Source organism: Hoplias malabaricus, chromosome 10, assembly GCF_029633855.1.
Source record: "Hoplias malabaricus isolate fHopMal1 chromosome 10, fHopMal1.hap1, whole genome shotgun sequence".
Taxonomy (NCBI): Eukaryota; Metazoa; Chordata; class Actinopteri; order Characiformes; family Erythrinidae; genus Hoplias; species Hoplias malabaricus.
This window is the reverse complement of record NC_089809.1, coordinates 24,888,762-24,914,289: the sequence shown is the minus strand read 5'-3', so window position 1 is coordinate 24,914,289 and position 25,528 is coordinate 24,888,762. Positions and strand designations below refer to the sequence as shown.

At 38.4% G+C, this 25,528-nt stretch overlaps 1 protein-coding gene across 1 annotated transcript in view; it reads left to right on the top strand.

The window, feature by feature from the left end:
* Window positions 1–2,307: 2,307 nt before the first annotated feature.
* palmdb (palmdelphin b) overlaps window positions 2,308–25,528 on the top strand; it is a 33,132-nt gene continuing 9,911 nt past the window's right edge. The window contains exons 1-5 of the mRNA XM_066683084.1: window positions 2,308–2,427; window positions 10,744–10,795; window positions 13,801–13,881; window positions 14,219–14,349; window positions 16,384–16,498. Of these exons, the coding sequence (XP_066539181.1) occupies window positions 10,751–10,795; window positions 13,801–13,881; window positions 14,219–14,349; window positions 16,384–16,498 (372 nt within the window). The 5' untranslated portion in view covers window positions 2,308–2,427; window positions 10,744–10,750. The remainder of the gene's footprint in view (window positions 2,428–10,743; window positions 10,796–13,800; window positions 13,882–14,218; window positions 14,350–16,383; window positions 16,499–25,528) is intronic.

The following is a 25,528-nucleotide window of genomic DNA, read 5'->3' as shown; positions in this document are numbered from 1 at the left end:
CTGATTGACTGGTATACGTGGCGATTCCTGTGCCATGCTCGCTGTGACAGCATGTGAGTGGGCAGTGGAGCTGAATATTCCTCGATGAGCTCAGAGCCAGGGCTCGGCTCTGCTGGCAGATTTTTGCCTTGCGTTTCCGTTCATTAGAGACCCAGCGGGGAATGTGGCAGGTTGGTGAGGGTGGCATGTGAGGCGCCGCCTGCAGGAGTGTCCTACACTGGCACACTCTTACTACAAGCTGTCCCTGATCTAATTGCTGGGACTGTGTGCATGTATGTTTGTGTGTGTGTGTGTGTGTGTGTGTGTGTGTCCATGTTCACCTCTTTGTGCATTCAGTCCCTCTAAGCTCATTCCACAGGCAGCTTAAAACAGGGTGATACTATTCAGGTCCTCTTTTTTATCTATAACTCTAGCTCAGTCAATAATATTTACTAGGTTTGTACATGGTTGTACAATGGCTCATGTCCTAAATAAATATCCCTTCCTAAGAGTTGAAAAATACTTTTCTTGAATCCTGATACAGGGCACTGGCACCCCAAAAATGATTCTTCCAACGTTCTCTACTATGGGCAACACTCAAAAATCCATTAAAATGCATAAATCGTTCCTTCGAGAATGGTATTAACAAGGCTCTATCTGTGTCATACAAATACAAAGATGTCATATGCTGCCAAGAGTCATAACAGATAATGTACAGCATGAGGCTGTGAAGTAGTGGAACACTATCCGATTCCTTCGGGATGTATTGGAATGTTTTTGATCTAAGGCTAATGATCCAATATCAGTACCTGTCTTCACTGATGCTGTCATAGCTGAATGCCATCAGATCCTTACAGCTTACAGAGAAGATTGAAAGCTGTTCTGCCACAAAGGAAAGAACAGAAGTAGACACTCTTTTAAAACCAACACCCAGTTGGTGTGCCACAAACTGGAGTCCACAACAACAGCATGTGACATAAGCTGTCATGACATCAAAAACTCTGGCAGTGTCATAACCGTTGCAGGTAATGGTTACATGACAGTGTTGTATTATCAGATATAAGCTATCTTGACAGGATATGGCACCTGCTTTGACATTTTAATGGCATGTGTTATGTAGCAGGGCTCAAGTACTACCTAAGAAGTAAGAGGTTGATGATATCAAAAAAAAGTGATTGGTCGAAAGGAATATTGTCAAAAGACCAACAAAGGAATATTGATTTCAGAACATATTCTGCTGAAAGAAATCATATTCACCCATGTACTATTCAGTGACCTGCTGTTATGAAAATCAACCCAAGCTCCCAAAGGAATCAGTACAGATTATTATTGTCATCTACATCTTGTGCTACTTTACTGATCCTACAGCTCTTTCAGATGCCCTGCTAAAGAGAATTCACCATGTGTGCAGCACTATAGAGCACTGCAGAGAACTGAGTATAAAAGGAGTTCTCTCAGTCTATAGTCGGTAGAGCCCATGTGCTGCGTGGGCCTATCTTTAGCCAGCTAGGACCGGAGAACTCAGTGCGGGTTCAGCCCGTTGCCATGGAAACTTTTGTACCTTCCTGAGGCTGCCGACAGTGGTATGAATGATGGGAGGAGAGTACAGAAAAGGCACGTGTTGGGTACAGTACGGAGGAAACGGCTGCATGTCAAAAGCAATGGATTCACCATTTATGCTTGTGCCATCCATACATCAATGTTAAAACACAAACAGATTAAACAGATTCTGCAGGAAATGCAACATTAATGCACTATTTTTTTAACACACACATATTCCCTCAGTAGTGTGTTGGTTGGTTAGTCAGCTCCCTCAGGAGAAGTGGAAAAACAATAATAATTTAATGAATATTGGGAATTGGGGTGGTGTATAACAGTTACAACCTGTGCTTGGGGAGTACTCTATGTTATATTACCCCTGCTCTGATTTAGATTGCACAATAGCATACTACATACACTAATGTGGGCAGATTCCAAACATCATTTCTTAGAAGCTAATATTGGGTAAGGGTTATTGGCTAATTGTGTGCAAGTGCTGATGCTTGTGCATGTTGACTACGGTACAAACAGCTGATCAAAGTATGTGTGTGAGTGTTGGGGGTGTTAAGTGTGTCTGTTGTTTGGCAGAAGTAGATTTACACATGGTCGAGCAGCCCAACTCTGACAGGCTCAGGAGGAGCTTGGAGCGGGAGAGGGAGACGAAGAGAGAGAGAAACAGATAGAGGAAGAGGGATAGAGAGAGAGAAAGAGAGAGTGTGTGTGAGAGAGAGAGAGTCAGTGTGTGTGGGGGCAGTCCGCCAGAGAGTGGTAACCCTAGCTCAACCCTCAGCCTACCTGCGCTTCTACACACACTCATCCATGATGGACTGTAGTCAGAACAGAGCAAAGTGACTTCCCTACGGCTTGTGCTCAACCAGCCAAAGATTTACTAGAAGCTACATACTACTGGTGAGTGCATGCTTCATTTTCCCTTACCTCAGCCATGTATATTTTTTGTAATCTTTTTTTGTAATGTCGTGATATACTGATCATCCAGAAACAAATTACCTTAGTTGCATAACATATGTACTAACACTTTTAATAGTGGGCAACATTTTTGAATGCTGATCATATTTGATGGCAAAAAAATAAAAACAAAAAAAACAATTGTCTACTGAAATGTACAGTAACTACATGGCATTGTTTTGCTCAGTCTAAAAAGCACATGGGGTCTTTGGTTCTGTAATCTTATAATTCCTCTAAGCTTTAGGCTTTTTCCACACTGCCCAACTGTCCCAGTGGGAAGCCTCTAATGCCTTTATCAGGAGATTTAAAATGGGTCTGACTTTTGGTCAGACCATTGGAAAACAAGTTGCTGTCGACTCTGGTAGACTCAAGAGGCTTATAGGGTCTCAGTGACGGCAGCAGTGTTGTCAGGGATATCCCCCTACTCAGATTATCCACTTTACTTCCACTGACCACACACTGGGAAAAACCAGCAACCTCTAAATTGGACGATGGAGAAAGTGAGAGAGAGAGAGTGAAAAAGAAGGATCCTGTAGATATACCATGCACCACCAAAACTGCTATTTACCACTTTAATCCACAGACAGAATTATGGCAGCAGTTGCCCCTCTGAGATTTCTCTTAAACCATTAGTGAAACGATTAAGCACTACAGATTAGTGTGTGTCTCTATGTCTGCTCTCAGACCCCCTCACCCACAGGGTCACTGTGTCTGAGGTGTTGGCTGACCCTGCAAACTAGGAAAGGAAAAAATGGGCGAATGAGCTGTTAGCTAACTCTTTGCCAAGGCAGCAGATTGACTGGTATTTATCATACACAACTGTGCATCTGTCAAATAAGGCAAACCAGCTGAACAGTGAATGGATGCTTGTCTGCTGTGATTATGACAGGATTAAGAATTTTCTCACAATGCTTTGTAAAGGTTGATTTATTTGCTCGGTTTTGGTTTCTGCCTGTGAGAGGAAACCGCAATACAATTAGATACAGTAAAAGAGATCTATTAATCTGGATTGTTTTCAGTTAAAGTCTGGGAAATTTAAGGGGTGTAAGAGGTTATGTTTTAAGACAACTACTGACCCTACTCAGATTAAGATCATCAACAGCAGTGCTGAGTTACTTAACTAAGAGGCTGCTGTAACTGTTCTGTTTAACAAAAGAATAGCAGTTTGTAATGTTGCTTCTCTGAAAGCTTCTGTGGCCTGCTAGTGGCAGTAATTCCTGCCTTGAGTTTTAAAGGCAGTGTCACCTGCTGAAAGGCAGCAGGAGTAAGCAGGACAATGATTGTCCTATCGCTCATCACAACTGGGCAGAAAGGCTATTTTCAGCTGCCAGCAGACCCACTCTTAGGTCATCCTGGGCCCAGTATGTCAGCAGGTGTAGACAAGACTGCCCAATGTTTCTCTGTGTGGGTCTTAATTGCACAGCACTACGTTTCAGGTCATTACTTGCATTAGTCACTAGCAGTAATGAGGAAGAGACTTGCTTGTGTGTGTGTGTGTGTGTGTGTGTGTGTGTGTGTGTTGAACTCCCAAGTCTGTCTTCTGTCACCAGGGTTGGATTTATGACTTGTATATCATTTACACAAAAAAACAAAACAAAAAAAAAAAACATTTTTTATAGGGGCCCATTGCCAAAAATCAGCATACAACAGTGCTAAAGACCACCCGGACATTATTAATTATCTTGTGAAAAAGGCATCACTACTAAGATGTTACTGACAAAAGAAAACAGATGAAAGAAAAGAAAAGGAACAAAGAAATAATGAAAGAAATGTAGCAAACATTGCTGTGTTTAAACACTGGTCTACTCACCCAGACCCAAGATATCAACATTATAGAATGTGTTTATGACTTGTTATAAGTACAAAATTTAACCAACTTCTAGGACTGAAAGATGGGTAGAGAGACATGCCTGAAGGTTTCTTTTAAAACTTGAAACCAAGTCTCCTGGAAGCAATGGATAAACTAACAAATGGCAAATAGACATGAAATATCATGAAAATGTAATACACAGATTCAGTATTATCATAGTATTGATAAAATGTGCTGAAAAGTTCTATAAATAGTTATACGCACAAATCAATTCACCACATTTTATATTGATTAACAAAAATTAGCAGCACTAAATATAATACATTTTAAACAAAACAGAACTTAATGCACAATAAACTGCAGTTTCTCTGATTGCAAAGATGTAAATTTACTGCTGTAAAAGTCATGTGAGATTAGGATAGTGATGATTGTATTACGTTTGGTTTAACAGGTAATCAGTAAGCATACTTACTGAGATGAAACTGTATAAATGAATGCTGAATGCTTTCAGTATCCTGATTCAAAGTTTTCCAACAATGGCAGTATGGTTCTTTGACCTCAGAACTACTACTCATAATTACTATCCTTGGTAAATCATTTTTCGTGGTAAAGCATTATCTCTAAAAGTATTTTTAGAGGTGCCACTGAATAGTAAACTTAGTCCTACCAAGTTTGGCAGAGAAGAGTGGAACAGATTAAGTGAATGTTTGACGCTACTGTACCCTAGTCATCTGAGGCCAAACCACCCTGCCCTGTTACTTTATGTCTGAGCTAATTGACCTTAAGAACAATCTTTAGTCTTAAAAGCACATCTTTAATTAATGAGGTCCTGTGCTTGTGCTCATATTTAATTAGTAGTTTTGAAAAGACTTGGAAAGAATACAGTCAATGTAACAATATATTGATAATTTTTGAAGGCCTTCTATTCATTGTACAGTAGGCATCTACCTGCATAAACACAGAGGGAAGCTATGCGTAGATTTTCTTATTTTCATGTGAAGATTTTACAGAGGCTTTGGGATTCTGTGATGCACACACATAATCAGTATTGAATGGTATAAACCATTCATTCATTATCTGTAACTGCTTATCCAGTTCAACCTGGAATCATTGGGCAGGAACACACACTGGAGGGGGTGTCAGTCCTTCACAGGGTGACACACATACACACACATTCACTCACACCTATGGATAATTTTTGAGTCGCCAATCCACCTACCAATGTGTGTTTTTGGCCTGTGGGAGGAAACCGGAGCACCCGGAGGAAACCCACGCGGACACGTGGAGAACACACCAACTCCTCACAAACAGTCACCCAGAGCGGGAATCAAACCCACAACCTCCAGGTTCCTGGAGCTATGTGACACTACCTGCTACGCCACCATGCCGCCCATGGTATAGACCAAAACAAGCTAATCAGATTTCTTGCTTGGTAATCCTCACTCTACAATTTCTATTACAAAAGAATAGCACTTTGCATATAAAAGGAATATTCTACACATATGAGTTCCTGTGGCTATGAGACATTATGATTTCTTTGCAAGTTGAGGGATATTTCCCCATGTTGTTTGATTTATCTTCTGTAACTGCTTCATCTTTATCAGTCGCAGTGGGTCCGGAGCCTACCTGAAATCATTAGGTGCAAGTCAGGAACTTGGACAGGGCACCAGTCCATTCAAGGGCATTACACACTCCCCCAGACTGCATTATAACAAACCCACACAAGAAAATTTTCTGTTGAAATGAATGTACACTTAAACAGTCTGTCTCTCTCAAAGCAGTAGTTCTAGTGGAAAAAATCGAATTTGCACAATTTTTCACTCACACCAGCTACAGTCAATCAGCCAAGACATGTTTGGTGTTTGAAGTTTGCTTCTTTAGCCTTGCATTGAGGCAGTGAGACTGGTGTAGCTAACAAGTAATGAAAGCTTATGAAATTACCGCCTGGGTGAAAGCCTTAGATTGGTTGCTCTATGTGTATTTTAAGTGTGGAATGAGCCTTTTAATATCATGCAAACTTCATTACTAAATCATCACACACTTGCCTCAAAACCTGTTGATGAGTGAAGTAAAGGGTGGCATGGTGGCGCAGCATGTAGCGTCGCAGTCACACAGCTCCAGGGACCTGGAGGTTGTGGGTTCGATTCCCGCTCCAGGTGACTGTCTGTGAGGGGTCGGTGTGTTCTCCCCGTGTCCGCGTGGGTTTCCTCCTGGTGCTCCGGTTTCCTCCCACAGGAAACACACGTTGGTAGGTGGATTGGCGACTCCAAAGTGTCCGTAGGTGTGAATGTGTATCTGTGTTGCCCTGTGAAGGACTGGTGCCCCCTCCAGGGTGTATTCCTGCTTTGCGCCCAATGATTCCAGGTAGGCTCTGGACCCACCACGACCCTGAATTGGATAAGCGGTTACAGATATTGAATGAATGAGTGAAGTAATCTGAACTGGGCTTGCTGGCATGGTTGATAACAGGGTATGATATATTTATCTGTAAATTGGAGAAATATGATTGATGATACATTTTCAGACAAAAATAATTAACGGTTAAGGAGCTGAGAGCTCTGGTGGGTATATTAACACTACCAAGTTACACAACCGTACTATAATCTGTCAGATATACATTTGCATTTATTCCATGCCTGCACACTTGGTAAGGCTTTCGTAACATTTTTATTCAGGAACAGGTACAAATATAGACATAGACCATTCCTTCAAGGAATGTGAATATAACGTCCTTTTCATGTGCCCTAAGAATATTGTTGTACCTTTTAGTGGTCACGTTTAGAGTTCCTGTTTTTTGTGCTCAATAATGCAACATTGTTGTTTGTTTTTTCTTTTTCCACCAGCCATCTTAAAACCTACATTTTGTCCATAGTATTTTAAAAGCAGTATGTCATACCATGTTAGAAACCACATCAGCAAGTGTAGAGATTACTTAACTCACTTTGATTTGTAGCAATATGTGAGAATGACATAGTCATGCAGGCTTTTTCATTTATTGTACATTAACCTAAGGTCCTCATAATATAAAACATATCCCCATTTGGCCGCTAACCCAGTTTTATGAATTTTCCCCTATTGGTACACATTGGGCTAGGCAATGATCAGCCTACACAATCTGTCCACAAATATAAACAATATGAGACACATGTATAGAGTGCTTTCACCCACACAGTGGAGTAATCCCCTCAAAGAATTTAGTCAAATGCTAATCATCATTCCACCTATCCACCCACACTACACAAACACAGGCAAGCACACTCAAGCACAGAAACACACACACATACAAACATACACCCAACACACACGCACCAGCACGAAACACATGCAAACATATAAAAATATGCACAGAAACATAATCCCATTTATGCAGGTATACAATATGTTCACATTAATAACTTTTATAACATGTGTACCATGCCTGCAAGAAACATTTATAAAGGAGATTTCATGAAGACTTTATGCACATTGCTTGAAGGTTCATGTAGTTAAACTCCCACATGTTATTACATTACTACTGTATTTTATGCAGTGACGATGGAAGGGATATTTGCACTAAGATCACAGTGAGTTCTACTGACATTAAGGAAAATGTTCTGTTAACTTACAAGCTCAAAGCAAAGCTCAAGGTGAAGCTACATTTTCCACAATTAGAGCACAAGAATAGTTCTCTTTAGCCAGTGTTAAATTGAGCGGAACTAAAAGTAAACAACTCCCTATGATTCGTATCAGCACTTGGTAATGAAGGCTATCTATAGTATCTAATCTACAATGATTTAAGAGTTTGAAATGTCATCCTATTCAACCTGATCACCATTGCCACAGCCAGATTCCAAGAGTAAGCCATTGAGAGATATCTCTTCAGCTTGACATTGCCAGACTGAATAAATTTAGAGGCAACTCAGCTGTACCTCCATAATTCCCTGCTATAAGTGAGCGTAAGACTGAGTGGTGCAATGCTGGTGTCAAAAGGACAGTACTGTAAGACTGCACTCTGTGAAGGGGCAGCTCATTTTCACCACACACCAGAGTGAGAGCCAGCCATCGACTTTAACACACTGCAAATAAAGTCTCTAATAGACAAGCCTGACCTCCTGCAGTACTTTGTGTGGAAGCTGCACACTGTCAGCATGATGCACTGAAAACTGAAGCATCAAATTGATTCCAATTTAAAATGTTCAAAATGACTATAAAGAAAAAGATGAATTAAAAAAAAAGATGAATTAAGAAAAATTAAGAGCCTTATCTCCTATATACATTCTTGACCTTTTCAGCATTGTGTCCACTTTATTACAAATCCCATCCGGTTCAGAAGTCCTGCCTTTACAGGAATGTTTTTTCACAGCTTCATAGGTCAGTCTCAGAAGTTAGTTGCATTTTCTGCTGCTCATCATTCCAATAATTCCAAACACATCCTTTAAAGCCCACATTATTACATTCTGGTGACAGTATTGGTAGTTTTCCGGATCTTGAAAATAAAGAGTTGCATCTTCAGTGTTGTTTATTGTTATGTATTTTTTTACTCATTTTGAACTCACCTATAGCTTTCAACAATATTACCTCCAAATTTTAAAGTCCCTAACTGTTCTACATAATTACTTTTGACTGCATTTGGCTTATTTTATTTCTAAAATGCTAAGAAACTGACTATTTGGTGTTTAAAACACCATTTGATACTTTTACCAAATGTTAATGTTAATATTGTTCTTTTTTTTATTAATGCAGATATTATCTATATATTTAAATTGAAGTACATTGTATGCATTACTTTTTTTCAGTTACTGAGAACATAAAGGTGTGAAGTGAGACTTTGAGCACATTACCAATACCTACATACTCTAACTTTCCCAAAATATGATTTTATAAAACTTCCCATTTCTTAATAAATAAAATAGAGAAATCTGAAGCACCAAATATTTCACTTTATGATTCTTCAGATTTATGAAAAAGGCTGAGTTACTACTGAGGGACAAAATTTTTCTTTGAAACCTTATGTCACCCTTTTGTACTTGGAGTAAATCAAAGGCAAATTCATATGCCAGTTCTATTAGTGGCTGGTATTCTTACATGTAACTGAGCAGGACTCAGGTCCAAGCATGTTTCATAACGGCACATTGTTATTTGAGTGCCCTGTGATCTTGCTGGCCATTCCTGACACCAGATCTATACGTCATGTTGGTCATGGGTCGACTTCTTTGTGACTGAAATGAGTCCTGGTTTCAAAACACATTATGTTATTAACAGAACACCTGCCTTTCAAGATCCAAACAACCACCAACTGGCCTTAAATGAAATTGTTGGTAAATAAGATCACTGTTGCACAGAAGTATTTATAACACAAAGTGGTTAGAGCATGTCATTGGGTAGTTTCAAAAGATTATGAAAACATGGAAGAGGGGATTTTAATGAGCTATACTGTCTGGGCTATAGTTTATTCTAGTGATTACTATTGTCTGGAAAATCATTTTTATTCCAGGGAAATAAAACCTGAAGCAATAGTGTATTTCAGTGAAATATATTCCCACTAAATATTTTCTTTTTTCCCTAATGAGTAACACTGCCCAAAGAATATTTTATTCAAGTGAGTTATATTCCCTGGACAGGTGTCCACCCCCCAAACCCCAAGTCCCTGGACAATAGTTTACTTTGTGGCTTTTACCTTTTCAACAATAAAATAATTACAGTGAGATATCATCCCAGTTTTATTCCAGTGAACTGTGCAATGTTTTATAAGTTTAGAGATAAGTTCATTCCAAGGCATTATATCTGTCTAAGCAATTAAATGTTTCTAGTTATATTCTAGTTTCTAGATTTTTGCATGAATAAAAAAAATTCCAAAAGTTTAAATACAGTTATCTTAACAGAACAAGGCATTTGTGACATTGGTTACAACACCTCTTGTTACAGTGTTTGATGTATGCCTTTGCCCTGCCCTGTTGACCTGCATGTTAGCTGTTACACCTTTATCCTGTATTTATAGGTGCCCATTAAAATGACTGACTATGTCACTCCCCAACTTGAGGTCTTGGTTTTCCAGGCCTAGAGCTCAGCTGCCAGGATATATCTGACATGTGAAGTGTCAGAAAAAAAATGTCTTGCTGTGCTGCATACTGACCCATAACACACTGCATTAAACTCCTGGACATTTATGTCCAACCACATATATAGATATATATAAATATATATACTCTTCCATTTATCCATCAGTAAAAGCAACGTCACACAAATTCCACCTCCTTGCCACCCACTCCCTTTTTGCTTACTAACCCCCTGTATCCTCCAGCATTGCCCAACAACAGAGAGCTCTCCCCCCTCACCTACCATCCACCCACCCACGCTGTTTTTGACGCTCCCTCTCTCTCTCCCTCATGCTGTGCCCGTTTCCTTCTCTTTTCTCCTTCTGCTGTGCATACATCGCTCACAGGAGATTCTTTTTCGTCTCTATTTTGCAGAATCAGAATGGAGGAGGCTGACCTACTGCGGGAGAGACTGCAGGCTATCACTGTGAGTATTATTCTGGAGATAAGAGTGTAACATCACCTGGAATTGTACTCTGAGAAGCAGTGCACAATCTTTGTATCAGTATGACTGATTTCATGGACATGGATTATGCTTAGTCTTAACCTTAACCATTTTAAGTGTATTTATTCAAAAACCTCATAACTGTTGTGGGATATTGTAAAACTGAAATGCAGTTATAAGAGTGGGGAATTGAAGTTTGGGCCCACATTTGAATGTGTAATGAGTGTAAATAATTTGTAGCTAGATTGACCAGATGTAGATAGGTGAGCGTTGGTTCCTCCCGAGGTTTCTTCCTCAGCTCTGAAAGAGTTTTTCCTTGCCATTGTTGCCCCTGGCTCGCTCACCTGGGGGTTTTACATTTCATGTTAAAATGTCTGTTATTACTGGAATTCTGTGAAGCTGCTTTGTAACAACATCAGTTGTAAAAAGAACTATACAAATAAATTTGATTTGTTTTGAATTGATAAGCCTACAATGGCTATTGCTTTTGACCATTAAAATATAACACACATTTTAGGCCTGAACTAATCTATGTTCGGTACCCTTGCCTGTAATTTTCTCATTTGAATTTATAGTTGTATTTTAAGGTTACTTCAAACTTGAATGACTTCCAAACATGCCTTTAACAGTGCATAGTAAATTTTATACCACGTTTTGACTGGCAGCTCTCTGTTTAACACAAATGTGTAACACTTACAGGTGGTTGGTTGTTTATGCGAACCTGTGCCAAAATCTTGTAAAACCAGTACCTTGCTAAAATTATTAAACCACCTTAAGGGTTATTAGATTTGTCTGTATTACAAATGATTGTACACAGATTCTTCCACATTTCCAAGGAATTTTTAATATAAAACATAAACATTCACCAGCTTGTCATTTTTGGCTAATTCACCTGGCAGGCTAGTTGGTTAACTACTGTGGGGCACAAACATTCAAATAGTGCCACAAATTGTTAATTGGACTTTTACCTGTGCATTGTAGAACATTCAGCCTTTTCTTCAGCCATCCCTGGGTTGCTGCTTAAGATGACTGACTCGTAACAAGGCTAATTTTCTCCCAAGCTTTAGTTTTTAACAGACTGAAGGAGACTGCCTCTCATTATCTTCTTGTATTTCTCAGCCATCCATCATCCAATTTTAACAATATGGCAAGTCCCTGCTGAGGAAAAACATCCCCATCATCCACAATATGATGCTGCCACCCCCATACTTCACTGCTGGGAAGTTGTTTGTTAAAGAATTGGCAGTGTTCGGTTTGCACCACACATAGTTTTGAATTTTGTCCAAAAAGCTCATTTTTGTCTTATTTGACCACAGTACCTTATATCGAAACTGGGTTACTCTGATGCTTTCTAGGAAACTCCATGTGTTTTTGATGTTTTTTTCCCTGCCTTCAGTAGTTTGTTTCTAGCCTCCCTGCTATTCAGGCAGTTTATGCAGAGATCTATGATACTGACTGGTGCAACTTCATTTTTGTCTCAGGTACTGAACTCTGTAACTCCTTCAAAATAACAGTTGGCCTCTCTGTCTTCTCTACCAAGTCTCATTCTTGCACTGATTCTAAAGGTTTTGGGACGACCTTGTCTAGTCAGTGTTTGGGTGGTATGATGTAGGTTCTATTTCCTCACAAGTGACCTCGCAATCCTCACTGGGAAATCCAAACACTTGGATTTTATTTTGTTCAGTTTTTTTATGTATCTCTGTAACTTTATCTCTTGTAATGGTTCTTGAATTAAAGACAATGAATGATATTCAGAAAGTCAAACATTCTAATTCTCAGCCAATAGTGTCCTCTTTAGGGCAATATCTTTCTCTTGTGTAAATTAGGACCTTCCATATCACAGGAATTAAATACTTTTTTCAATTAGTAATTTGTGTAATAAATAAATAAATTTGTCACAACACAAATGATCCAAGTGTCATTTGTAATATAGACAAATGTATTTTTTTAATGGGCAGAATAATTTTTGCATGGTACTGTATAATATTTACTCTAAGTGTTTTTATTTTTGCTATATTGTTCTTTGCACTTGAAGACGGTTTACACCAATGACACAAGTGTGTTCCCCAGAATGAAAGTGACAATGAATCTCCACTAACTAACACATGCAATAAGAAGACATAAGCTGAGTTCACACCACTGTTCTCAATTCTAGCAGCACATTCTATTTTCAGCTTTCACTGAAGAGGAAAATTAATGAAGGTTTGCTTTGTGGTTTCTTTCGTTCCGCTGAACACCATGTTTGTGCACATATCATTTCAGGTTTATTTGTATATGGAAGTAACATGTCCACATTTCAGGTGACTTTTTTTTTGTAGCCTGGCACAGTCTTTAATGCCATATTAGACACTCCTGCCCCCAACTATTTATTAAATATTCATTCATTCATTCATTATCTGTAACCGCTTATCCAAGTCAGGGTTGCGGTGAGTCCAGAGCCTACCTGGAATCATTGGGCGCAAGGCGGGAACACACCCTGGAGGGGGCGCCAGTCCTTCACAGGGCAACACAGACACACACACATTCACTCACACCTACGGACACTTTTGAGTCGCCAATACACCTGCAACGTGTGTTTTTGGACTGTGGGAGGAAACCGGAGCACCCGGAGGAAACCCACACGGACACGGGGCGAACACACCAACTCCTCACAGACAGTCACCTGGAGCGGGAATCGAACCCACAACCTCCAGGTCCCTAGAGCTGTGTGACTGCGACACTACCTGCTGCGCCACCGTGCCGCTCTATATTAAATATTTATTTATCTTTATTATCTTTATTATTTATTTATTTGATCTCAATATAAGAGGTTCTTCATGTTTTGCAAACACTACTATGCCCCTGAAGCGATTATAAACTGCAATTAAGGTATGAGTCCTGGTATAAATATGTTCAGGTCTGATTTACTGAACTGAGTAAATATAAACATGTTTTGAGTTTGCATTCTAAATGTATGCATGTTTTTTTTAATTAATGTGTTAAAACAGGATAAAAGAAGAATACAAGAGGACATCACAAAGAAAAGGAGAGAAATTGAAGAAGTCAAATTAAAACTTCAGTATTTGAAGGTAGTTTTTTACTGGTTGTAAATGATTGTTATTTAAATTAGAAAAGACCACGTTTGATACCACAGAACCATGTCTGAGAATGGGATCTGAGAATGTGAATAACATTTAAAAAGTTATAAAGGACCTTCATATAGTGTAAACATTCTACAGTAATTATAATGTACTTTTAGTATATTTCACATAACTTATCTGTAAATATTTTTAAAAAAATGTATCTAAGGAACTATTCAGAGAAATGTGGTTCTTCAACGTAAATGTTGTACATCACATTTGATGTCTCAGCTGTTTAGAGTAAAAACTTTTGGAAACTGATAAACTCTTTTCTGTGCTGGAATAGAAAAAAGCTCTGCGGGAACAATGGCTCATGGACGGTCTGAGTGGCCAAAATGATGCAGAAGAAGAAGCCATGAGAGCGCAAGCTCAGGAGGAACAACAACAGGCTGATGTCCTGCAGAGCAATATCGACAGGTAGTCTAAGCTTGGATCGATCTGTCTGTTTTTGTTTCTCTGCTTTTGCGATTTCAGCCATTTCAGCATGCAGGGACTACACAGCATGTAACCTTCAAGTTTTCCACTCTCGCTCCAAGCCATGAGAAGAAGACGATTGGGAGGATTACCCACGTTTAACCCTGGTGACGAGCTTTGAGTGTCAAACAGTGGTTACCCAGCCAGCCTGTACACTATTGCATAATCTATCTACTTACTCTACTTACTCTTAACTCTGTCTGGACAAACAACCAATGCAAAACAGCTTACAATTGACAGATTACTAATTCTAACAAAGGACAGATTAATGAAGCAAAGTGTGTTCAACTTTAACTACACTGTGGATGATGGGTGTAGCACTGTGAAAAGTTTGAGGCTAAGTTTAATGAACATATTAATTGAACTTCTCTAGTAAAGAATTAAATAATACACAACCAACTGCAAAATGATGAATGACATGCCCCTTTCTCGGTCCAAATTAAAGTGAAGGCTACATTCTTCAGAACAAAGCTATAGTCAGAATATGCCAGTGGAAGTAAATTAGTCATGACTATTAGAACTAAAAAAATTTTCTTCTTTTTATTATTTAGATTCAACAGGACTGAACAGTATATTTAACATTACACTGGCAATTAAAAATGTTTGTACAAATTAACAAATGATGCCTTGAATTAATTGCTTTGTTGCATAAAAAATTGCTAAGTGTTGTAAATAACCAATGTATACTCCTACACATCTAACAATTATTTGACAAGGCTAGTATTAGTTCTTCTGAAAAGATAGCATCCATCTCTAAACCCCTTCCTTATTGTACACAAAAATCCATCGTTTTCAATACAATAAACATGGCCTGCATTCTTATTGTCAGTTCTCAATTGTTTATTACTGCCCTGAACATATTGTAAAGCGAGTTTATCTCACATAACAAAGTATTCAAAACTTTGTACATATATATTTGGTTGTGCTACCAAAAGAGCTCAAGTGCAGCAGATACCAGGTAGTCTGATCTAAAAGTGTGATGTCTGTAACAACAGTAACTAAAGGAGACAAGGGTTGTCAGATTCTTTTTTCAAACTCTCATTTTGTTCAGTTTGCTGTAATGGAGTCAGTTTGGGTGATTTATTGGTTCTCCTATCCTGATAGAAAGCTCAAAAGGTTTTAGCCGCAGGAACACAGACCTGAAGTGGATAAAAAGCCAGAGCAATCTGGAGAAAATCTTCACTTTCATCAAGAGAATGCTGCTCATCAGATTTTTCAGATGGTTCTGATATTGAGGTTCAAAGTCTTGCCCCCAATCATAACATGGTGAAAACAGGGTTAGATTTTTTTTCGGTTTTTGTTTTTTTCCACAGCTTTGTTAAGCTCTCGGTGATTTTTGTGGAATTGCAAATTGGCACTAGTACAACAATTCTTTCCATTAAATCCTAACATTAATTAACACATGAGCACAGAGGATAATAAAGTCATCACAAAGCTGCCAGAATGGGCCTAGGTGCAATTATTTGAGGAGATTATATTGCTATTGCTCTATCTCTAGGGTAAAGGCAGGAGTCCACAAAGGTATGAATGTTTTGTCATGTACAGTACTGTGTATTTAGTTCTTTTTGCACAATAGACTGATCCACATTTCTAGTGCTATCTTTCACCATATTGCTAATTTAAAACCCCTCTATCCACTAACATTCATTAAGCTCAGTCTTTTATCATGGATTAAAATATTAATTACTTCTACTTTAACTGATATTGTAATTTACTTTGAAGTTGCTTTTTTTTTTGTCTATTTAATCAATGTGAATAAAATAATAATAATAATAATAATAATAATAATAATAATAATAATAATAATAATAATAATAATAATATTAGGTTAGATTGTCATAACACTCCCTACGTATTTGACTGCAGAATGTATATCCTCTGTGACCAGGTTTGTGTGGGTGTTTGAAAAGCTGTTGGATGTGATCTCCAGAGTGTGCTGTGACTTGATTCTACATTTTTTTTGTGTCCGTTTGGCAGAATAGAGAGTGAGATCAGTGCTCTTGAGACACAGGAGATGAATATATCAGAAAATGAAGAGCTGATTCTGAAGCGTCTGAAGGAGGTGGAGAAGACTGCAGAGGACATTATAAAGGTATTGCTCAATTATATTGTTTGGCCGTGTCTGGCACACTGATCACTGCAGCTCAGGAGAGTAGTCCACTCCAGCAGCTGATGTTGCAGTGGGGTTATGAGTCATGAACATGGCATGAAAACATAGAAGACAGTGCTTCAGTTCTGTTTCTGCATCATGATGCAACTGCTTGCAGTTTTTGGTTGTGAGAACTGACAGAAGAGAGTAAGCTTGATGAGGTATGGATCGTTGTATACCTTCGCCTCATTTCATGTGTTGATACCGATCCACTGTATTTCTACACAGGAAGCAAATGGCGATGTACAGCCAGGTAAAAATCCTCTTTTTTTGGGCATTCATAATAGAACATAATAACATATTTTAGGTTAACCTTTATACATTTTTTCACTATCTCATCTGATTTAGACAATATCTGTTACAGAGCCTATCCAGTACATCTACTCTGCGATACCTGACATTCCTAAATCATATACCCCAACCCTTCAGAGAAGAGTTAACACTCCAGTGCAGGAGCCTGATGTTGAACCAGAGAAAAAGGGTATGAATAAGTGTCTGTAAACCATTATGAATTCATCATGACAAAATAAAAATTAAGCCAATAATATAAGCTTTTGGGCGGCACGGTGGCGCAGCAGGTAGTGTCGCAGTCACACAGCTCCGGGGACCTGGAGGTTGTGGGTTCAATTCCTGCTCCAGGTGACTGTCTGTGAAGAGTTTGGTGTGTTTTCCCCGTTTTCATGTGGGTTTCCTCTGGGTGCTCCTGTTTCCTCCCACGGTCCAAAAACACATGTTGGTATGTGGATTGGTAAAATCAAAAGTGTCCATAGGTGTGTGTGTGTTGATGTGTCATCCTGTGAAGGACTAGTGCCCCCTCCAGATTGTGTTCTCACCTTATGCCCAGTGATTCCGGGCAGGCTCCAGACCCACCGTGACCCTGAACTGGATAAGCGGTTACAGACAATGAATGAATGAGTGTAAGCTTTTCAACCTGTCAAACATGACTAAGCATGACAGCATTTGAGTGATCAACCAAGCAAAAACATTAAAAGATGTTGAAAAGGCAACTTGACAAGCACACAAATATATTTTTGTTGAAGTGATCGGTGAAAAGACATCATATAAAAATCTCCTCTGTGCCTAAATTTTGTTGTAAAGTGATATAGGTCTGAAAATGTAGATTTCTGTCTAGGCCAAAATTTGGACCAAATCAGACAGACAAAACACGGCCAAAATTAAACCCAAAAACAAACAAAAAAAACAGTGTCCATATGATGTCTGGTGTTGAGTGGGGAGAATTAAATCATAAAATGTATATTTCTCATTTTAAAAAAGGGTTCTTTGAGCAAAACTGATGGAAATGTGCTAATGGGTAACACTGAAACAGCTCCAGACTTATATTTTTAGGAGTGTAGACCATTTATAAAAATCTTTTGTTAAATCAACATTAGTTGTAATTTTACCTTAAGGAGTGTTTTTCAGGAAAGGCATTAAGCCTAGTCCCAGACAATATCCTATTTTTAATGGGAAATTACAATTCAAAATGCTGTGTAGTCCAGGTCTAGGCTTATTCCCTATCTGGGAAACCATCCCTAAATATTCAGCTTCAAAATAATTGTGATGCTTCACCGATCTGTCATTACTACACCAGGAACAGCACTGCAGAATCTGCACTATGCTAATTTTGGATGTGGGCAGGAAACAAATGCTTTTAGGACAATGTTTTAAAATTGAATTACAATATCTTACTTAGTATTGCAAAAAAAAAAATGCAGAAACAAAATTATAAAAATAAAGAAAAGTTAACAGGGCTATGCCGGCCCATTCTCTTTACCCCTCAGCAATGTATGCGATGGAGATCAGTGTGGAAAAAGACCTACGCACTGGAAAGAGTCAGGTTCTCTCCTCAGCCACAGTCACCCCGCAGGAGTTCCAGCAGAAAGGCATCAAAGTCTATGATGATGGTAGAAAGTCTGTTTATGCTCTACACTCTGCTGGAAAGGTGTGTGATAATGGGTTGGATGAGCTAAGTCCTCTGGAAGTGGAGGAGCTTCTAAGAAAAGCATCAGAGAAGAAGGCTGAGAGCGACGTGGAGTATCATGATCCTGTGTTTTCCAGCCCATACAGCAGGTCCTGCACGCCAAGAAAAGCACAACAATGTGTGGTCATCCCTGCTCCCAATGGATTCTACATGGCCAGCAAGACCCCCAGTCCATTAAACCCTGAGAGCATCGTGAAACCAGATGCTCAAAGTCAAGTAGATGTCATGTTCTCACCTTCTCACAATCCAGATCCCACAAGCAGCCAATGTTTTTACACTAACGAATGTTCTTTAAATGGACAGGAAGCGAATCTCACCTATGGATATTGTGATGAGCACTCACACAAACAAGAAGATCTCAGCCAAGAGCCTGAGGAACCTGAAAGTTCCACTCCAGAGTCTGATTTAGAGTTGGAGTTTGAGAGAAACTCACCTCTTTACTCAAAGGAAGACTTGGCTTTCAACATTGTGAACTCGATCCCATCTGAGCTGAACTGCAGTGAGCCAATCACTATGATATTTATGGGTTATCAGAACGCAGAATCAGATGAGGAAGCTGAGGAAATGCAGGCTGAACTAGTGGTTATCAACAGTGATGAAGAAGAAAATGATGAAGAACAACTACTCTCATACCATCCACACGGCTACCACAGCAAGATCTTCCAGCGCAGGAGTGAAAATGTCCATCGCTCAGAGGTCAGACCCAGCGTGTTCACTAGCCTCAGCCTCAGGTATTTTCAACAGAACAAAATGGAACCACAGCATCTTACAGCATGCTCATCTCTCTCCTCTCCTATCATACTTTAAAGAGAAATTACACAACAGTTTCAGAATGTCTGCATAGTTAAATTGATGTAATGTAAACAAAGTCATTCAGAGTTGTTTGGTGTGAAATATGCCATTGTACTCTCTCTGGATAAAAAACAAAAGTGCTACATTTTCACTGCGGTGGTACCCCAACAACACTGGGGTTATCACTGCAAAAGTCATTTGTATCTTAGGGAAGATGATTTTTGAATATTCCTTGGCAGTTATATTATCCAAGTTGCACTAATTTCATAAACCCTGGCTTACATTCACACCATTCGCCCTAGAACTGTGAATTTAATTTACATTGAAAAGCACAATTTGACCTTCAGACCACTGCTGTACCTCTATGGGTACATTCACATTATTTGTACCTGAACAAAATGTCCCTGTTATAGATCCTGAAATGAAACAATTTTTCACAGTGATGATGGGAACCAGACATCCAAAATTTTTAATGCCTCTAAATGGTCCCTCACAGATTAATAACCTGAAATGGTAAGAATTACGCTGCCTGAAACACTGCTCTACCTGAGAACAAGGATTTATGTTTGGACTTTTTTCATTGCAAAAAAATATGTTCAGTGCAGAATGTTCTAATGCAAAATAGCACTCACAGAAAATGTCTTATTTATATTTATCAGTGTAACATTTCATTCAGAACTCAGAATATGAAAGTTTTTCTACAGGGTCCTATTTCACACAAGACCATTCTGAATGACTATGTTTACATTCTGTCACTAAATCACACAAACAGCTTGAATTTCCACTTTAATTTAACCTGTGCCTCCAGATCTGGACTGTAGTGCTGCAGCATTTTGAAGTGAAAACACCTCTCAACTGATGACAACGCAATTTGTCTGAAACTTCTGTTTGAATGGAACATATAAAAAGAAAGCAATAAACAATTCTAGTCAGTTATCTGTTTGTATGTAAATCTAAAGCCTGTATCAAGAAGAACTGAAACATCATCAGTTTTCAGACAGACTGATGTGTTCAGAAGGCGAAAGCATATCTCTACATTGTATCCAGTGTGGAGTGGGTGCCTAAATTTCCATTTGCTGCGAACCTTGCCCAACACAGACTTGGGGGGCTGTTCCAAAAAGCAATTTCTCAGTTTAGCCAGAAAACGTAAACCCAAATTCAAGTCTGTCGAATAGGAACAGAGCTGAAGTAGGTTCCTATTGGATAGTCTACAGCTTTGGGCTTATGTTATCTGGCTAACTGAGAAATCCTGCTTTGTGAAATACCGAAATACCACCCTGGTGTATGTTTTAGTGCATCTACCTACTGTCTACATAGAATTTAATTGTGTCCTGGTAGGAGCTTTAGCCCCACTCAGTGGACAATATGAGCGCACCAGAGTCCCATTTATTGGTACTTTGCATGTGCCATCACATGGAGATATTTATGTATAAAGCATGTTGCTTGTTGTAAACATTATATTTACAGCTTTTCTTGTTAATATATATCCCATTGTTAACTGTTTCTAATTTACTAATAAAAATCTGCTTTGCATAATTAACCCTGCTTTCCCCAATATTTGTCTCTCTATAAATGTAATAACTTGCCAGATTTGACTGAACTAACAGTAAATGTTCATCTAATCAATGTGTACAAATCACACACAGCAATATTAGTCAAATGGCATGCTTTTCCTTTCTTTATCTTAATATTACTTTTATTGTTGCCTATTTCACTAATAAATACCAGCTTTGAAAATTTAATACTGCATTCCCCTTCTTCACCTATAACAACTCAAGTGTTTGTGGAGATATTTTTTGGCTAAACTGATCCATCTTTCCATTATGTCTATTTATACTTCAAGGTCCAGGCACTTTAGCCATTATTCTGAGTCATAGCCTTCTGCCACTCTAGCCTCCTGTAGACATGCTGTGTGTCGGCACTTGGAGACAAGTGTGTTTCCTGTGCTAAAGAATAAGGGAGGATATGGCAGTGGCCTTTGCTGTCCATCAGCCACAATTGAACAGTTTGTCCTTGGTCGCCTTCAAGGCACAGTGGCTGTTCAAGAAGCATTTCATAACATCTGTTTGAGAGTTATATAATCTTAGCCTTTCATTACATAAGCAAAGTGACTACAGAAATGTACAAGGCCCCACATATCCATTGTTTTTGGCCGACCCCATAATTTTACTTTGTGAGAGCGCATGCTGTGTTGAATAAAGCCCCATCAAGCAGCAACACAAACAACCAATGAGTGTCTACAATAATGTCTAGGCTACACTGAAATGCTCTCCCTTGTCTACACAGTCTGGAGAACCAAAGTGCCTCAGCTTAAAAAGCACATGCAACTTCCACATGGCAAGACCTCCTGCTCACATATTTGATGAAGATGAGATGAGAAAGATCAGTGGTCTCCTCTACAATAGGACTGAGACTTAATGAGATGAAATGTTCATGAGAACACTATGATTCAGAAATGAGATGGAAAAGAACAGATGGATACTGTGATATGACAGGTTTCTGATGCCAAAAAAATAGATTGTACATGATGCTTTTTAGAACAATTTTAAATGCAACATTGTTATGTTTTTGACATCTAAATCTGTGCAGTTGTTTTGAGAAAGGACTTTTTTGTTGCTTACAGGGATGACAATAATTGGGGGCGAAAGCAGTGCTGAGTGTATTCCCTAGAGTGCATGCTTTCCTTTTAAAAGGAATATAACTCATGCATATGTTTCAGAAAAATGTATTTGCACTAAGAATGCACATCAGTGCTTTTTCTTGTATCACAAGATTAAAGTTGAATATTCTTGCCCGGATAATCAAAATCTAGGCCTTTGGGCATTACAGTTTATTGAGCCCCAACCAGGATGTTTGTGGTCAGGGAAATTATAATATTGTTCCCAGTTACATTGGATCTTTACATGATAATGTTACCAGCTCCAACCCAGTTTTCTGTAGTGTTTTGTTGTTGCAAATTTAATCATATTGTATATTCAAACAAATCTATAACCAAAATATCTACATTAATCTTTATGCCCCAATGATCTTTTCATGTGCCGGCCTGTGTTTTTCCATGTTTATAAAATAAATAAAATCTTTGATTTCAGCAGCGAGCCTGCTTTTCTAAATGAAGTGTTTCTAATGTAGTCTAATGTACAGGTAAATTATTCATCATTTATTTTATGTCAATTTAAAATCATATTTAAAGAGTGCATTATGCAGGCTGATACTGTTCTCATTAGTGTTCAGGAACTATTCTGATCTGCTGTAGTTACTTCCAAAAGCAAATTTCCAGAAAACAGAATCACATAAACAGTTAGATTTTTGTGTTTGTTGTTTGAAATGGGAGTCCCCCACTCTGTCAGGGTATCAGGTTTAGCTTCTACAGGTCCCTCTGGAGCTTTGGTGCAGTGTACCCTAAAAGTAAACTTAGCTCATAGCTCAAAAACTAGCAAACAAACTGATCCTGTCTGAGCAGTCAGCAGTGAATAGAGGAGAAAACAAAGGGGAGGTTTAGGGATGGTCAGAAGCCCACTGTCTGTTTGCGTTGAAGGTATTTCCTACAAAAGTGCCACAGCTGCTGAGTGATGTCATTGTTTTCTTGGAAATTGATAGAAAGTCTGTGATTGGACCAGAAAATCAAATGAGGTCACACACAATTTAGATCTGGGATGCTCTGTGGTTGCTTTGTAATAAACTGCAAAACTGCCACATCCTAATAAGCAAAGCACATACTTTTTTGTGACAGGACAGATATTTCTAACTTAATTAAAATAATACTAAGTTTGAATAGTTTGATATATTTAGAAAATATATCTAAATATATTAAGATTTAGAGCAAATTATAAAATGCAACATTGATAATTGTGGGGAAAACAACCACATTTTGGTTCAGAAGTCTCTTAGTTGTCTAAAACCTCCAGATGCAATTTCTCTGTTGTGAGCAGAGAGGGGTAGTCTAGTATACTTTCTTTTTTCCCCCTATTTACAGACACTGGGGCTTCGTAAACACATTACACAGGTTTCGAGCATGCAAACCAAATGAAGAGCTAGCATATGATGAGAACCCTCAGAATTTTATAAAAGGTGTTTTTTAATTAAAATTATGAACATTGCTTAATTAATGACTACAAATTCCATAATCTTTGCAGTAACTAATCATAACTGGAAGCTTGTAATAATCCACAATATTATTATTATTATAAACAGTGAGGAGTTGGTGTGTTCTCCCCGTGTCCGCTTGAGTTTCCTCCCACAGTCCAAAAACATACGTTGGTAGGTGGATTGGCGACTCCAAAGCGTCCGTAGGTGTGAATGTGTGTGTGTATTTGTATTGCCCTGTGAAGGACTGGCGCCCCCTCCAGGATGTATTCCCGCCTTGCGCCCAATGATTCCAGGTAGGCTCTGGACCCACCGCGACCCTGACTTGGATAAGCGGTTACAGATAATGAAAGAATGAATGAATGAATTATAAACAGTGTGATAAATAATTAAGAAGCATTTTAAACTCACCTCTTCAACTGCTTCAGACAGTTCTTTTTTAATGCAACGATTAACACGCTCAGAATATGGTGTTGTGCACCACTGTACACTCAGTATAACTCTAGAATTCTTTATTCATATTGGTGTCTGCTTATAACCTGCATTGTTTATACACTGCTATTTGATTGTATTACGGAGTCGACCAGAGGAGGTGGTTCCCTTTTGAGTCTTGGTTCCTCACAAGGTTTCTTCCTGGTGCTCAGTGGGAGTTATTCCTACCTTGGCTTGCTTAGCTGGGGCTAGGACCCAGAATTCTGTAAGGCTGCTTTGTGACAAGACCAACATTTAAAAGCGCTCTATAAATGAATAAAATGCATAGTTAAGCAAATAATAATAATAATAATTTGGATTGCAAATTCATACTGCTTTAGAATAGCATTGCTAAAACTATTACACAGATTTGTTTCATCACTCACAATGTAGAATTTTAACATTGTCCAGAACATACCATCAGAATCAGGTTTAACTGGCAGAAAATGATTGCTCATAATGAATCTGTCTTTAGCTACACACAGATGACAATGTACAGTAGTTGATAATAGAAAGTTTCAGACAAACCAATAAACATCCATTCCAACAGACATTCACATTGATTTCTTAATGAAAAGAGTAGCAAAAGAATTCTGAAATACAATTCTGAAATAATGAATTATGAACAATGTTTAGAATGCATATATATGCATTCTAAACATTGTACATAATTCATACAGTTGCATACAAAAGCAAAAACTGTACTTGTAAATGTTTGTACTAAAAGTGTAATAATTGTTCCTGAAAGTAATGATGTGCGGAAAGGAACTTTTCTGGAGACTGGTTTCCTCTTCCCTCATTAGGCTGATGCACCTGCCTGAGGGGAGGACCTGAAATAGACAGCAAGCATTTACTGAAATTTACTCATTTCTAAATCTACAGCACTGTGCCGATGTCAGAATCCAACCTTCATTTAGATCATTTCCAGTAGGTTAAGACAGGTTATTTATTTTCTGGGAAGAAAAGAAAACACATTTAGCAGAAATTACCCAAAAGCCTAGACAACTCTGTATATGTATATATTTTCCAGCTGATGTGTCCACTCATTTCCTGGGACATTTGTTTTCAGTTTTTCACAGAAATCTTTAAAACACAACCAAATTTCAGTTTTACAAGTTAGTTGCCTTTTCTGCTTCTCACAGTTAAGGTAATCTCAACACATTCAGTGATGTTGATGCCTGGGTTGTGGAGTGGTCAGTCCATTGTTCTGAGAACAACAGCAACCATTCTGATAAATTGGCCATTTTTAAAATTTCTTTTTCTTCCTTCATTCATTTCCTATTTCTCAGTAGCACTCCTGACAGTTACACATCATTCTACAGCAATAGTATTGAGTTGTTTGCTCATGGCCATTTTTTTCTGATCTGAAGTAAAACTGGAAATTGATTTTCTCCTGTTTCTCAAAGTTTAAAGCTTTAAGTACTGTTTATCTGATGTTCTGGGGTTTGGTCGCTTTAAATAAATAAAGGTTTGTGGCTGACCTTCTGAATCTAGTTCTTACTCATATTTTATTAACATTATTGACTAGCCTTTGATTGCCTTAATTAAGAAAAGAGAGCTGTTTTTAATAACTCTTCATATCATTTGGATATTATATTTGATGTGTAACATTTTCATGTGATACTTTTCACAGACTTTAGAGAATT